At 40.5% G+C, this 15,718-nt stretch overlaps 1 protein-coding gene across 4 annotated transcripts in view; it reads left to right on the forward strand.

Annotated features, from left to right (window-relative positions):
- rgs3a (regulator of G protein signaling 3a) overlaps positions 1-15,718 on the forward strand; it is an 85,151-nt gene that overhangs the window by 17,873 nt on the left and 51,560 nt on the right. For 3 of the 4 annotated variants that reach the window (XM_037265928.1, XM_037265930.1, XM_037265931.1), the window contains 8 exons: positions 6,688-6,769; positions 7,884-7,989; positions 8,194-8,626; positions 9,537-9,576; positions 9,879-10,198; positions 10,280-10,357; positions 10,570-10,681; positions 13,448-13,491. In XM_037265928.1, coding sequence (XP_037121823.1) covers positions 6,688-6,769; positions 7,884-7,989; positions 8,194-8,626; positions 9,537-9,576; positions 9,879-10,198; positions 10,280-10,357; positions 10,570-10,681; positions 13,448-13,491 — 1,215 coding nt within the window. Of the gene's footprint in view, positions 1-3,555; positions 4,062-6,687; positions 6,770-7,883; positions 7,990-8,193; positions 8,627-9,536; positions 9,577-9,878; positions 10,199-10,279; positions 10,358-10,569; positions 10,682-13,447; positions 13,492-15,718 lie in introns of those variants that run through there. The other variant, XM_037265929.1, reaches the window with a different exon arrangement.

The raw sequence follows: 15,718 nt of genomic DNA on the forward strand, positions 1-15,718 counted from the left end.
CAATTTTGCTTCCTTCAAGTAAGCATAGCACAAGTGGGATACCTAGTCACCCTTTAAGCGAGTTGTCATTTCTTGTCCTTGACGAAGATCCCAGAGCAGATGTATACTGGCCATGTGTGTGTAACAGTACGTGCAGAATGTGTGTGTTTACTAGAAGCAGCCAAATTCAATTCAATTATATACAGTTCATTTGTAATTGATTTTGGATGATGGATTGCCTGCTATCTGCCTATAGCCACAATTGTGTGAGTTCTCTGTGTATTATCTCTTTTCTGGTTATTGTCCAATATTAGAACAGTTAACTCTAACACTGTTCGATTTGTTTGTTGTTGCTTAATGGAAAATATGTATGGTGAAACATTAATATTTTTCCCATCGGAAATAATGGAAACTGCTCATCATGGTGATATTTACTGCACAAGCAATGTTTAAGTATGATTTGAAAATGTTTCTGTTATTTAAGTGTAAAAATAAGACAATTGCTGAAATTGTAATATATTAAAAAAACTAAAATATTAATAATATTAAATTGAAAAAGTAATTAAAACAACTAAACATACTTTTTAATGGCAAATGAGACTGGTATGAAATGCATGTTCAGACACATTTTTGCATTGTTTTTGCAAAAAGTGTAAAAAGCTCTTGCCACAGTGGCTTGACTGTAACTTCACAATCTTCATATTTTTTCTCTAAAATTGAGATCTTGTTAGAATTTTTGCAAATTATGAGTTACTTTTTTGCCAATGTCTTATTTATAGACAAAACTAAAATGTGAGCCATTTTTTATTTTGTGTAGTTCACAAATGAGTAGTTGATGCATAAAAAAAATTACCACTATACCTCCTCATTGCATTTATTAATAATCTTATTTACCACCCAAGAGTAACATTAACCAAAGTTAGCCACTGAAAATATGATCAATAAAACTAGTTATCTGTTCAAAAATTGTGATGAAGCGTAATGCGTCTCACAAGTAAGAATTTGTTGCTTGACTTAATTGTCACACTCATCGTATTGTCCCTTATATTTTTGCATGGATTCCAAATTTTAGGAGTTTTGTATTGCAGTTTTTTGGGGAGTGTATGTTTGTGTGTGCAGATGGGCTTCGCCATTGCTTTGCAAAAAATGGCACAAAAGTGTAAAAAGAAATTAACTACTGTAAAATATACAGTCAATAAAACATCACATTTTCATAACATCATGAAGATGTCTGCCAGCTTTAAGAATATGACCATGACCGAAGTAGCTCGTAGCTATTAAACAGCTCATGCTGCTAATCAGTCGACCCGACTTAATGGACTTCCTATTCATCAGTTCACCATTTTCTATGGTGCTGGCCTCATTAAGGTCCTGGGTGAGCTGGAGCCGAGCCCAGTTGACTTGGTGTAAGGGACGGGAACCACCTTGGACTGGTCTCCAGCCAAACAGCTATTCACACTCACATTCATAGTGCAGGGAGAACAAACTCCTCAACAGAAGCCTAAAACTCAGAACTATGAGGCAGATTTGCGAATCACTCTGCTGATCTTTCTTCTTTTTTGTTTAGGTTTAACAATCCAATCTGACAGCAAGCGCTTTGGTGTTTTTTTTTTTTTTTGGCAATATCTTCCACTTGGACAGTTGGCTCACATCCTTCTCACTTGGAACAATGTGACCTTCAAAATGTTGGAACTGCCGTGTTGGTTTGAATGCTTGTGAGCACGCCGCCTCCTTTGATAGCTACTTTTTTTTTTTTTTTTTACATCCGGGAGAGCGTGAACCCACACCACTAAAGACCAGATTGGCCTCATCTGGCCGGCAGACAAGCATTTCAATCTCTTCTCCCCTGAGACATGCTTTTCTTCTCGCCCTCTAATCCGTCCTTCTGCCCATTTAGAGGTGAACAGCGCCGCGTGAAAGCAAGACAAAAGTGTTTTTTGTGTGCTTGACGTGGTAACCCTAGCCCCTTTTCAAAAAAGCAAACAGGGAAAAGCTGCCATTACCTCCACTATAAGGGGATCTTAAGAAAATGGGCCCTCCGCAGCTTCTTTATTAGCGCTTTGGGGAACGTTCTCTCCCTTTTTTCTGTTCCTTCCCTGTCAGTGTTTCATTCCACGAGACGGCCAATGCCAGCGATAGACATGTAAAGATACAAACCGTTAATTAAAGGGATTTGTTCCTGCTCACACTAGTCGCTGTCTTGTATGTGTGGATATCTGACAAGGGGACATTCACAACCATACACGAACATTTTGTGATTCATTAGCCAAAGGAGAGCCTTGATGACTAACTTGGGCACAGAGTTGGATACAGATACAGATGCAGAATGATAAATTAATTTTTGCTGTGAGAATCTTACAGTTCACCTCGCTTCGTTTCAAAATGGCACCTTTCGTATATTCGTGTGGTCTTTTACGAAAGAGGAAGTGGCTTAGTTACTTAAAAGCAGAAGAATGTGTAGATTTTAATTGATGTACATATATAGTAAGTTTAGTTAACATATGATTTAAAAATGTAAAATAAGAATGTTGCTTGAAAAGTATTTAAAACTTAAGTAAAAGTTACATTCAAATCTCAAAAGTCCAGCTATCGTCGCTTTTTTTTCCCCTTCAACATTTGAAAAAGGAGGGACAACAAGGGATGTTCAGAGAAAACGATTATGACAAGTGATGTTATGCACTGGTTTGTTTATTTTAGCAAAGAAGTCAGTAAGATTGATCAAAAATGAAACGGACAGGATTTCCTGTCTTTGTCATTCAAGTCCACGACTTTTCAACAACTTATTAATCGTGTTTAATTTATTTTCACATCTGTAAAGCAGTTAGGATAGCATTATCTTTCCAACTTATTTTATGACAACACTTTGACCCCGAAACATTTTTGTTACGAATATTTCCAGTTGGTGAAAAAAGTTTCGAGATACTAATAATTTAGTCTAACTAGCTGCCAATATTTCTTGTCTGTTTTTTTAATGTCAGATTACCACCACTTTCCCATGGGTGTCGATATTAAAAACAAAAATACAAGTGGTGTTTGGATAACTGGCAGAGGAGGAGGAGCGATTGTCATGGATTCGCAGAGCTGTGAATTTCCGCACAATTTGGTCGACAGGGGAGGGGGTGGGGGCTTGAAAGGAAAAGCAGAGGAAATATGGAAGGTGAAAACATAACAAACAAGTCTGGATAAAGGTTGAGGGAAGTGTGGACGCACTTGCGTCACAGTCCTTTGCCCACAAGTGGTGCTCGCTTGCATTTTTTGATTACGTGAAAAAAAAAATCATTCAATCTCATTCACACACTTGTTGCTCTGACATTCATTGCAACTTTGTGTGTGTGTGTGTATCTGTAAAAGTCATCTGCGGCACCTATGAGAAGCTCATAGTGTGGACACAGGAAGCAAACGGGCCTTATCGCGGGCAGACACTCAAATCTATGCGGGCCGTGGAGGTTGGCGAGGTATGCGTGGGTCCATGTGTGCGTCTATGTGTGTGTATGTGTGTGTTAATGGGGGGTTCAGTGCTGCTGGTGGTGGTGGGAGGAACTTCCTCCTATTCTTCTGCTGCTGAAGAGTTCCCATGAGCGCTCCTGCCAGCAGCGACAGTGGCCCGAGCACAAGTCTCGACTCCGCGTCGCCGGTGGTCCATGCAAGCCGAGCTCAGGAGGCCACAAAGCACCAATCTGGAAGAAGACTGAAGAAGATCACCACCTTGATGACATCATTACCACCAATCGTGAATGGAAGATAGCTCAGCAAACTGAGCGACAAACTTCCTGGGAATCTGACTTTTGCTGCACAAAAAGAATTCCGAGCGACGTGAGGCTGAGATGATCCACAACACGCTCAAGTCCCAGCAGGAGGAAGAGGAGGCGGCGCCAATTCCCGCCCGTACGCACTCGGCCGCACAGAGGCGGCTATGGAGGTACTCGGGCTGCAAGGGCGCCGGGCGACCTGAGAGCCAGCGCCGCAGCGTGTGCGTTCTTTCGGCCGACTTGAACGGGACGGCGGGAGGAAGAGGAGGAGGGGGCGTGATGCACACCATTCACGGGTTGTGTCACCTCTGCATCGGATGTAGACTACCACAGGTGTGTGTGTGTGTGTGTGTGTGTGTGTGTGTGTTAGTGTGTCAGACATCAAAATAGATCAAAACAGAGCGCCTCAGGGTACAGCTCTGATACAAGATGAGTATAAAAAACCCAACATCTCAACTAGGATTTACATGATCAGGATTTTGGAGCCAATCACTGATCAGAGTTTCCCGAAAAATATGAAAAAAAAAGTAAATCTTATTTGCCCCAATCCCTGCTATTGTTAACAATTTTAAATGATCACTTTACTGGGGAGCTATTTTTGTGGTCCTTGGGGTCTACCTAATTACGTTGGTCTTGGAACGAAGTTATCCCCCCCCCACCCACCAGTCATCTTGAGAACGCTACACAGTATGAGAGCAACTAAGCACACCCCTGCGAATGTATTTATATATTTCTCTATATATTTATAGTCTGTGTGTGGTCATCAGTTAAAATGTATACCCTTTGGGATGTTAGCTGTGTAAGAGTCAGACCATAAGAAATATTTCTCATAACTTTTACACAACTGTAAGTCACAATTAAAAAAAATAAAATAATGTAGCCTTGTGGATACATATCGGCAGCTTTGAAAGACACAATCAGACATAATGTTTGTAGACTAGTATCCGTAATGTCATGTGTGGCCAAGAAAACCTTAGCACCAAAATACATAACGCCATTAGTTCTGTGTGCGTGTGGCGCTCCACTCACTGAACATACTGACCCAGATAACATTGTCTTACCCAAGAGGAAGAGGAAAATGACTAGTTAAGCAGGAGATGTGAGTGATGTGTGATTTCCAATCCAACCCAAAGCATGGAGGATCTCACTAATGATACACACGTAACGCTGTCACAATGAAGACAAGCGGTGTATTGCAATTAGCGACTGTGCCTCTCCATGCTCAGTGAAAGGCGGTGCACTGAGGGATGAATGCTAAAAAGAGGAACACTCCAGAGCTCATGCATGAACACATATGAGCCTGTCTTAAAGTGTACAAGATATGTTTAAACCCATGGTTTGCATCCATTCATATTTCCAGTGTCCATTTTGCTGAAATATTAATCCCTCCGCTCATATATTTTAAATGAACACTGGAAGAAACTTTTATTTTTACTTTTGTTGTCAGCTCACATTATGATTTTATTCTTGCACTGCAGTATTTATTTACCTGAATATACGAGTATAGTTGAACTGTGCTTAGCTATATAGTGAAAGCTCTTATTTGTTTGGATTTGTAATCAGTACTTTCCACAGAAAACAGTGGAAAGGAATATGTTGGGGTCGGTCACGCTTTGACCATCATAGTGGGCAGGTTGATATTTTAATCATTTTAATAATTGCAGAAGTCTATGAATAGGTAAACTGCACTGCAATGGCTAACTTAATAGCACCTAATTTGTCATTATTACTTTTTAATGTCCAATTATGTCACTTGCCACTTCCAAGAACTTTTATTTTTATTTTTTTTACCTACAATATATGCGCATATATTCTGTATGTTATTTGAGATGCTTCAAAATGTCTTGCTTCTGTCAGTCAGATTTTTGTTTTTGTTTTTTTTGCGATTGCTGAGTCACAACAATTTGCCCCGTTACTTACCCGTTTCTTTGCCGTCTTTCTCGTGAATTTGCAATTGCGTCTGACGTTTTAGGGTCATTGCAAGCTTCAGGGCCCCTGAATAGTTCCATTATGCCACTGAATACTTTTGTTGAGAATACATTTTGTTTTTGCTAATCTCCCCTTTTATATATCAATTTTATTTAACCCTAGCGGTCACTTTTGATTGTGGCTGACCTTGGTGGAAAGGTTCTGAATTGGACGTGGACTGACTTTGATGATTCTGGGTCAGATTTAGTCACTCCTGATATTGGCTGGATCTCTGGATGTTTCCTTTCCTCTCTCCACCCGGGGGTAAATCTGTCACACCACCTCCAGTCAGTTCAAACAACACATTGTGGACAAGAAAAGAAGCCGCCTCAAGCCTAAATGTGCAGCATGCATTCAGCAGATAAATCACAAGTTTGACATCTAAAAAGAAGACGCAGAAACCTCGGACAGCAAACAACTCACGCTATCTCCGGTATTTTTGTATTCAAAGTGTCAAAATGGGACGTATGGCTATCAAATGAATTTGAAGCCTGTCAGAAATGTGATTGAGTTGAAAATTGGCAGCGGGTACATGGAACTGCAACGTTGTAAACGACCTTGGCGAAGACAATTTGAAACTCGTATTGTTTCGGCCAAACTTCGACAATCAATTTCCATCCTAGTATTTTCAGTCAATGAATTTCCACATATCGGTCTTTTATGAGGGCGACACATTTGGCATATGAATGGGAGCCGGGTTACCTGACAATGCCTCACGAGGCAAGGCATTCCTCCGCCGGCGGTGGTGAACAAAGAAAGTCAGTCTTCCCTCTGTGGGAGTTGTTTTTCTCACCAGCTCAGCTAATTGGCTTCCTCAGGAAAACTGCCGTCAAGACAGTTCACATAGGAAGCGGACTTCGAAAACAAATCGGCTTAATTACTCCTGGTTTCCTTGCCAGTCCGCTACTTTCATATCCTCCGCTTGGTTGTTGAGTGCAAATAAGGCCATGCAAAGCCAAACTGATGATCTGCTTGTGTCTTTGTGTTGCAGGTGACCATCCTTCGAGGAAAGGATGGATACGGATTCACCATCTGCTCTGATTCGCCTGTGAGGGTGCAGGCTGTTGATCCAGGCAAGAATGTCGAAACAATACAAAGCCATGTTTCTACCAAGCAGTATAGTTTAGGTTCTGGTATGAGTTGGAATATTTTATCCTGATTGGCTGATGTTTCCTATTTATATTTAGTAGAACAAAGAATAGGATTGCACGCAAATCGTGGCAACCTAAGATTTCAGATTGTCTTTTTGCAGACAGCGAGCGTATTGTGATATAGATAAATTCAGCTCCACTGTGTCTTGTGCACTGGCGGAGCTAGAGGGTGGCTCAGAGGGGCACCGGCCTCCTCCTAAAGTATGCTTGGACCTCTCCAGGTGCCAGGCCAGATAATTAACTTTTGGGTATTTTCAGTTTCCCCCAAAATATTTCTCACATTTTCCCTGTTCTCTGTAAAGAACATGTTTATCAGCATTTTCTGAAGAGTGTTTGGGGTTTGTAAAGAAATTTTACCTCGTATAGATGTTCACTTTAGCTTGCTATGGTACAGTCTGGAACAGTGAACCATGATTTTCCTTGCTTTTACACTGTGAAACAAAAAAGAGGAAAATACAGTAATCAATGGAAGGCATCCAAAATGTGGCCTTTGCACATGGTGAGAAGACCATGAGTGAGAATACATCAACACCCGCACCCTTGGGTGTCAAATTCACTGATGTGCTTTGGTTTCCAAAAACTGGTACCATAACGATGTGTAGTTTTGGTAACCTTGGCAAATTTGTAAAATGGAGTGATAGTGGAAACTAATTTAACTGCTCCTTGTAAAATCGCACATTGCCATTCATTATTATTACCCATAACCAGTTCGCTTTACTATCTGCTTCTATTTTCACTCACTTTGGTGCATTTAAACAGCCTCTTTTTCACCATATTGCACCTATTTCCCAATTATCGATCCACTTTTGAAGCCTGATGAATAATTCTCCCTGTCATAAAAAAATAATGTCACCTGTGGCCTTCTGTTTTCCATCTTTTCGCTTTGAGGATTGCTGCGAGGATCAAGCCAAGCAGCGGGGTGTCGCCGTTAATAGGGGGAACCCGCATCCATTTTCTCCTTGAATCGAATAAACAAGCTTTAAAAAAAAAATCGTATACCTTGAGTGACGTGTCTTTGTTGTGTTTTTTGTGGCAGGAGGCCCTGCGGACCAGGCGGGTCTACAGCACCTGGATACGCTTTTGCAGCTCAATGGTCAGCCCGTGGAGCAGTGGAAATGTGCGGACTTGGCTCATGCCATTAGGTAAGACCACCCGCCATCTTGTTTACTTTGAATAGTATCCCAAATCTGTATGATTCTTACTTTGACAACGAATAGAGACCGTGATAGCATTGGTGGAAAATTGATATTGAGCTATGTCATCTCCAGCACTTTGGGATTATTTTTATTCACAATCAACAGCGTTCTTTCGCTAATAATTCATGCAATTCTGTCATGTGACCACAGAAACAGTGCAAATGAGATCACAGTTGTGGTGTGGCGCAGCGGGCCCTCAGCCAAGCCCAACTTTGAGGGTCTCATCCACCGACCCTCTTACAAGCAGCCCATTCCCAACTACGACACGCCTTCGCCACCCGCCCGCCGGCGCACCCCGGACTTGGGCACCGGTCGAAACCCGCCGGCTATCCCTCCGCTCCCGGCGCACCACCGCACCACGGCCTCCCGGAGGCTTCTAGTCAACGGCTCGGACGGCGTCGCAGGCGGCAGCGTGGGCGTGGGCACCCTGAGGTGGGGCGCCCAGGGCGGCTCGGCTGAGGAGCTGGACGGCAGGCCGCGGCACCTCCAGCATCCTCACACCGCCACGCTGAAGGGAACCAGGGTGAAGGCATCCAACGGCGACAGCTACATCATCCTGGCCCCCTTCAACCCCGGAAGCCAGGTACCGCAGACCGGTGGTGGGCTACATCTACATCATCTCCTCCGTCCTCCTCATCCTCACCACGGTCACATGATGGCTCATGCTAGATATGTCTCCCTACCCTTCATCCCTGGTGCTAATTGATAGTGACTTTACACAAGGGCTTCCTTCAATGTTCCTTTTATTGTGAACGCAGGAAGTGCCGTCAGACGACAATAAAGCACTTAGTCCGCCATCCTAATGTCCGGCCATACAAAGACATCTGGTAAACAAAGCATATGTTTATTAATTGCATCATTTATCGCACAGGTATCCTGATTATTTGGACCATGTTTAATGCAACAGTTCATGGATGACACATGGGGATATTTCCAGAATTGTGTACACTATGTACTGATGGTTGCATCTAGTGGTTGCATCAATAAAGAAAACTTGTTTTCAAAAGCAATGAGTTTCAAATGAGTTCCTTAGTTAATAACAGTCTAATTACACATTACTAACGCATTTTTGTGTGAGCGCAACTAACCGGCCTAACATTTCTTTAATACCCATAACTACTTTATAATCATCAAATCACCCCCTTGTGTCTCATTGAGCTGAAGTGGATCGTGTGAAAATGTCTCTGTGTGATAACACATTTGACTCAAAGTCAAACAGGAGATGATTCAGAGAATAAGAATGAATGATAATCATAGGTTCATTGTACAATACCAAGTGTTAAGCATTTAAGTAGTTACCATTGTCTACATGTGCAGGCTAAATTTACTTTGAAAGGACTGCTGGCAACACAAACAATGCTTTCATGTTATCTCTCCGCAAAGTGACGACATGACAACATTTACAGTACATGTCATGTTATGATGAAATCCTACATTAGTGATTTTATTTTAGTGTGAAACGAGTGTAATGTACCATTTTTTTCTGCTTTCAGATCTTGAGGCCAGTTTATCAGGAGGATCAAGGAACGTTAGGTAAGACAGATGTACATCTTGTTCCTTGTTTTATTTGTTTTTATTTCTTTTTATTAGTTTAGAATGAAACAGCTTAATAATTACGTTAATTGAAGTAGTCTGTAAACTAACACCAAACATGTTTAGAAAAATACACACTCAGAAAGATGAAGCTGTGAAAACTGAGATAGGCTAACCATCAGCACCTCATTTAATTGCTTAGAGTGTGAAAGATTTAATCAAATATGCTTTTGTCACTATCCTAATCAAATGAACATTTTTCACTCTGAATTTATTGTCATCTTTATCATTTTGTCTTTTAGCCAGCAGGTTGTACAGCACGCGGCAAACCTCTGGGGCCTCAAACCCGGCCGCTGGTTCCGCTGGTGGCGTTGGAACCTTGTCATCCGGTCCAAGCGGAGGCGGTCCTTTCTCCAGTCGCTCTGGCTTCCTGCGTCGCTCCAACAATAGCAAGACATCAAAAAACACCTCCACCGGTACCGGCGTGCCCAACTACCCTCAGCAGAGTGCCAACTTTGCCAACTACCAAAACTGCACCATTGTCCGCTCTCACGTCCCTCATGGTAACTACGGATATGTCTCTTCGGCGCCCAAAATCCTCATTTTCCCCATATTTGTTCAGGTGAGTCATTTTTGTGTCCATGACATTAATTTACATTTGCTATAATAATTCTAATAAAAGCAACCTATGTGTTCTAAGCAGCCTCTGGACCTGTGCAGTCGAGCTCTCATCGTAACAGAGGAGATGATTTTACATGAGAGCAAGCATCACTCGCTCAAGGTCAGTCCAACCTGTTTCTGTTAGATGCCATTTTATAAAAAGAAGAAAATATCTAAAGAAAGTACTAATAATATAAAGCGTAATAATAATAATAATAATAATAAATAAAATTCACCCACTACCTCTTTTTATTAATATATATTATCTTATTTTACGTGCACAGAATATTTATTAATCTCCTGATCGTTCTCTCATCTCATTATCTATTGCAGGTTACCGTGTTTGTCTACACAGACTTGATGTTGGTCACGAGAGAAGACGAGCCTGGCAAGTGTAACGTCCTCCAGAGCCCTTTGTACCTTCGACACCTGCGACTACAGGATGGTATGTCTGAATGTGTTTAAGTGCATGCTGGGAAATATGACGGTGGACATCTAGTTGGAAATTACAGTTTCCATTTAATGAGTGAATAACAAAATTCAGAAAAGGGTTCCATACCTCTCTAAATGAGACAATCAAAAAGTGGGCATGAAAGGCACTTGTATCAAGTCAAGTTTATTCGTATAGTCCTAAATCACAAGCAGTCGCAAAGGGCTTTACATGTACAAAAAAAAAAAAATTGACAATTATTCTCAAAGCATCCCCTGATCGGCTCAGATTGTTCCGATGTCTCTGACCAAGTCTCCACTAGCGTCCATGAGAACATCAAAACAAAGTCTTTATTTGTTTACGTGTGTTTGAGACATGTTGAATGGCAAAAGCAAACATCACATTTAGCAATAAACCCTCCTTTGCCCTGGGATATTTAGGGAGCGACATCCCCGCTGAGTTCCTGCTGCTTTGTCTTTCCATTCCAGTCCCCAGTAAACAGTCATCTCCTGTGCCAGTGCACTTCGTAGTGCACCTCATGTCATGACTCACTCTAAATATTTGGCTTGAGTATAGACACACAGGGTGGTCAGTAATGTATTTGTAGCCCCCCACCTCAAGCAGCACATTGTTTCAAATGAATAATATTGAACACCATTGTGTTATTTTGTTCTCTATTGTTTTGACTCGTCACAAGTCCTTATTATGAGTGTCACACTGTCCAAAATCTTTGGTGCATGACTTTCTATTGGACTAAGTAGAGGCAAAGAGGTGTGGAGATCTTGTTTGAAAATCTTGCATAAAAAACAGGAAACTACTTCTTGATGAAGAAAAAACATCAAATACAATTATTTAAAATAAATAGCATTATTTTTTTTGTTCAAATGAATAATGTGTGCTTGTTGAAAATGAAATACTATTGTGTTCATTGCAAACAAAATATTACTTTTGTTGGTTTAAACTCATTTAATAAATAAACTTGAGATAAAATGCAATTCAATAACGAATGTAAAATAATAAAATAATTAACATGATTTGTTGATTGCAGATAAAAAAAAATTCAAAATAACTGCAAGAATGGCATATAATAATGACAATAAAATAATAATAAAACTAAAATGAAATCCAGTTTAAGTTAACTCAAATAGAAGTCAATAGAATTGTTGGGTAGAGTTTATTTTTCTTGCTACAAGCAATGTGGTGCAGTAGAGACAAAATATCCCCCAATAAATTATGTCACCTCTGTCACTTGTCCCGTAATCTGAGGTCATCAGGGGACACTTTCAGGATTGCTTGTGCATTGTTTTTGTGTGCGTGTGTGCATGTGTATGTGTGTGTTGTCAAAAGCGGACACAGTTACAGACACACATCTCCGCCCTGCTGCCTGCCTGTCATTGTTTTTATTGTGGGTTTTTTTTTTTCGCTTCAGCAGCGTCAGTCAGGAAAGAGGCGCCAGTGGGGGACTGTGTTTGTTTCAACTTTTTGTTTATGACGTGTGCGTGTGTGTTAATGCTGTGTTTGTGTGTACAAAAAAAAATATCCAGCCAAGTTCAATACAACAGCTGTCCAGTGTTTCTGCCTACATGATATTTACATGTTAAAGAGCGTGGGAAACAACAAGGGTCAGGCACAACCTGCAGGCAACAATGATCAGCTGTCCATGAAGTTTTCTTTTGACAGTGTTGCCATGACAATAAATCCCCAGCCAATTATGCATCTAATTATAATTGTTGGTGTATCTCATATTTTCCCCCTCTTATGAAGCCAAATTAGCCAACCAAACTATGAGGGACAAATCTGTAAAGCAGCTGGTAAAAATATCCAATAGTGACCTCTGCTGGCTATTGTCGTAACTGCCTATTTATTTGCATAGTACGGATGGATGGGTGTACCTGGTGTTTAGCTGAATGAACTTATGGACGGGCCTCCTGTATTTATTTCAGAAAATGAGCTCAATTTTTCTTTTTCATCTTCTCCATATAGAGGCTGGGATTTAATTTTTATTCAATGACAGGGCATGCCAGTTGTTACTTATTTTAATTGATTTATTAATGGGGAAGCTTTCCTATTTTTCTGACGAATATTTGTGTGATGGTAGAGCTTTCTTTTCTTCTTTATTCAATCATATAGTCACTGGGGAGAGGGGCGTTTACTCAAATTCAGAGAGTACCAATTTATTTAAATTGATTTATTTGTGAGGAGGCTTTTATCATTTTCTTGACAAGTGCTTGTGTAAAGGTAGTGCTACCTTTTGTTCTTTATTTCTTTATAGAGGCCGTTGGTCTGTATTTACACATCAGCAGTGAGTCTCAGATGCTTACTTCATTTATTTCAGTGGAGGTCTTGTATAATAGTGGCGTGACCTTTTCTTGTTCATTCCTCAAGTGCCGGCCGGGGTTGTTCTTTTTGGTAAGTGCAGTTAGTAGGTGGTGTTTATTTGAATTAATTTATTTGAGAAGGTCTCATCTTTTTTTTGTTTTTCTTATTTAAGGCCCGGGTGTGGGAATTTACTGAAGGGTAGTCACTTATTTGAATGATTTTACTGGAGCTGAGGGATTTATTTTTTTCATACTACTGTTCTGCTTGTCGAAAAACATGACTAACTGCAGCTAGTTGGCTTTTCTTTCTGAGTCGCAAAGTGACGTTTCTATATTAGATGAGGCGTTTCTACAACACAGCCAGCAATTAATTGAGGTGAAAGCATCTTTTAGAATTTAATCCTCGATTCAAGGAAAATACAGAATGGCGGTAATTAAGGTGATGTTCTTTTTTCTCATACAGATTATGCCGAAGAACTCCGATTCTACCTTATTCACATGACCGAGGTAAGACTCTCATTTCCCAGTGTGTGTGTGTGTGTGTTTGTATGTATGTGTGTGAGTGTGTGTGCATGCATGTTTGTGACTCTGTATGCAGACGCCGAGCCAATAGAGTTGGCAGTTAATCACATTATAGCTGAGACACACAGATTAGCAGAGAGCTCTAATGAAAATGCTTTTTCCTCTTGCGCCACCGTCAATTTCAAAACATGTGCACTGCGTGTCAAAAAGAAGTCAAATAGGGTACGTCAAGAATATACAAGTAGTTGTTGGAGTCATTGTTTGAAAGAAAAAAAACTGGCATTGTCATTAGCTGCAAGTAACTCACTGAATGCTTTTTTGTGCGGATTTCTTTTCCAAGATTATGCAAATTGATCTTTTTGTACGGAAAAGTGTTTTATTGCAGTATAACTCCCTTCAACACTTACTGCTGCAGACGTACACAACACAAAATTCTGCACAGCCTAATTAGCAGCTTATAAATGTTTTAAAGACCCCCCCCCCTCCATTTTGGGGATTCCAGACAGAACAAGAGGAGTCTTGCTATCTGTCCCACTGGCTGGAAAAAGAGGAAGGAAGTGGCTACATAGCTTTCACTCCATCCAATTAGGAAAGAGTATATAAATAGAAAAGTCTTACGTAGGACAGCATGGGAGAGCAGGAGAGTTGGAGCAGGCCCGTGGCACAATTTGATTAGACATGTTCATGTAACATTCTGGAACTGGAATGTTGCCTCCGGAATGCCCCCCCCCCCCACCCCCCAGACGCTAGCATGACTGGAAATAATGATATATTTTTGAAACAAGCAGAAACTTCGAAGAAAAGAGGCATCAGGACCGACGCAAGTGCTAATTGAACACTAATGCGAGTAATGCTAAAGCATAAAGTGATAACCTGTCAATTAAAAATGGGAATTTCTCACATTGATATCTGTCTGACATGTTCTCCCAGGTTAGAAACGCAACAAATTTAATTTGGTGCCATAAGGTACTACAATAATAATAAAAAATATGTGAAGGAGAACCATTTTTTTAGGCAAGAAAAATGTCATACGTTTTTTGTAGTGTTTATTCAAGGCAACGTGAGTATTAGAAAAGAAGGTCATAATTGTTTTGAAATGTTTTTAATCATATTAAATTTTTCATATTTGGTTGCAAATAAATAATTGATGTTTAAAATATGGTTCAGAGTTGCGGTGAGGTGTTTATTTATTCAAGCGGTACAGACGATGTGATGAATTGAGGCATGTTGTCAATTAGAGTGGAGGAAATACACTAACCTACTTTCATGGTACCCTCCAGGAATATAATTATTAGAAAGTAATGGAAAATGTTTGCTAGGATACGAAATGGGTTTCTATGGCCGCACAGTTCTATTTACAAGCCGGAGTACCACACAAATGGCTTTGAAGCTGGTCAAATTGTCAGATCTTGCTTTAAAATGCTCTGCGAGATCTGAGCTTTGCAGCCACTATTCATAATATATTTACGATACATGTACTTGAAACTGTAGTTATGGAAGATCGTTCTAATTTTAAAAGACTGCCACACGGCATGGTTTTAAACTGCTCTATGAATAAGGTTCAAATGATCTGAGGGTTACAAGCTAGATCTTTTTTTTTTTTTTATCTACCATTTATTTAACCAGATTGTACCCATTGAGATTAAAAGACAGAGCTGGTCAAAATTGGCAGCAGCAAAAGTACAGTTACAAACGTACTCGCCACAGCTGTGCTCTGCCCTTTTTCCGAAATTGCTGAATAAAAACTCCTTTAGATGATCATTCGCATGGCATTCAAGGATTTTTTGCCAAATTTGATATATACCTGTTGTTTTTCAAAATACCTTTTTCCCCTTTCAATATGCAAGGACAGTAGGATAGTGCCTTTATCCTAACTGTGGTTTGAGAAGGACCTGTTTTATCCCTTGTAGTGTTCGTTAATCTCCGAGCGATGACAGAATCTTTACAAGAGGTGCTGACAGATGGCGTGTGAAGCAAACCCGCGTGAGGCAAATATGTCGAGAGATAGAACGAGACAGGGTCCTTAAATAGACAGCCTGTTGAGCCATTTGGCTCATATGGCGGGGACAAAGATGAAAGTTTAAAGCGCTCGAGTTGCCGTGACCCTTCACCTCAGGAGGTGTTTGTAATGTAATTGCTCACTTGTTAATTCGATTGCACTTTCTGGCCTGCAGAAGTCGCACACGCAAAAACACAACCATACACACGAGGA

The sequence above is a fragment of the Syngnathus acus genome, chromosome 12 (assembly GCF_901709675.1).
Source record: "Syngnathus acus chromosome 12, fSynAcu1.2, whole genome shotgun sequence".
In the NCBI taxonomy this organism is placed as follows: Eukaryota; Metazoa; Chordata; class Actinopteri; order Syngnathiformes; family Syngnathidae; genus Syngnathus; species Syngnathus acus.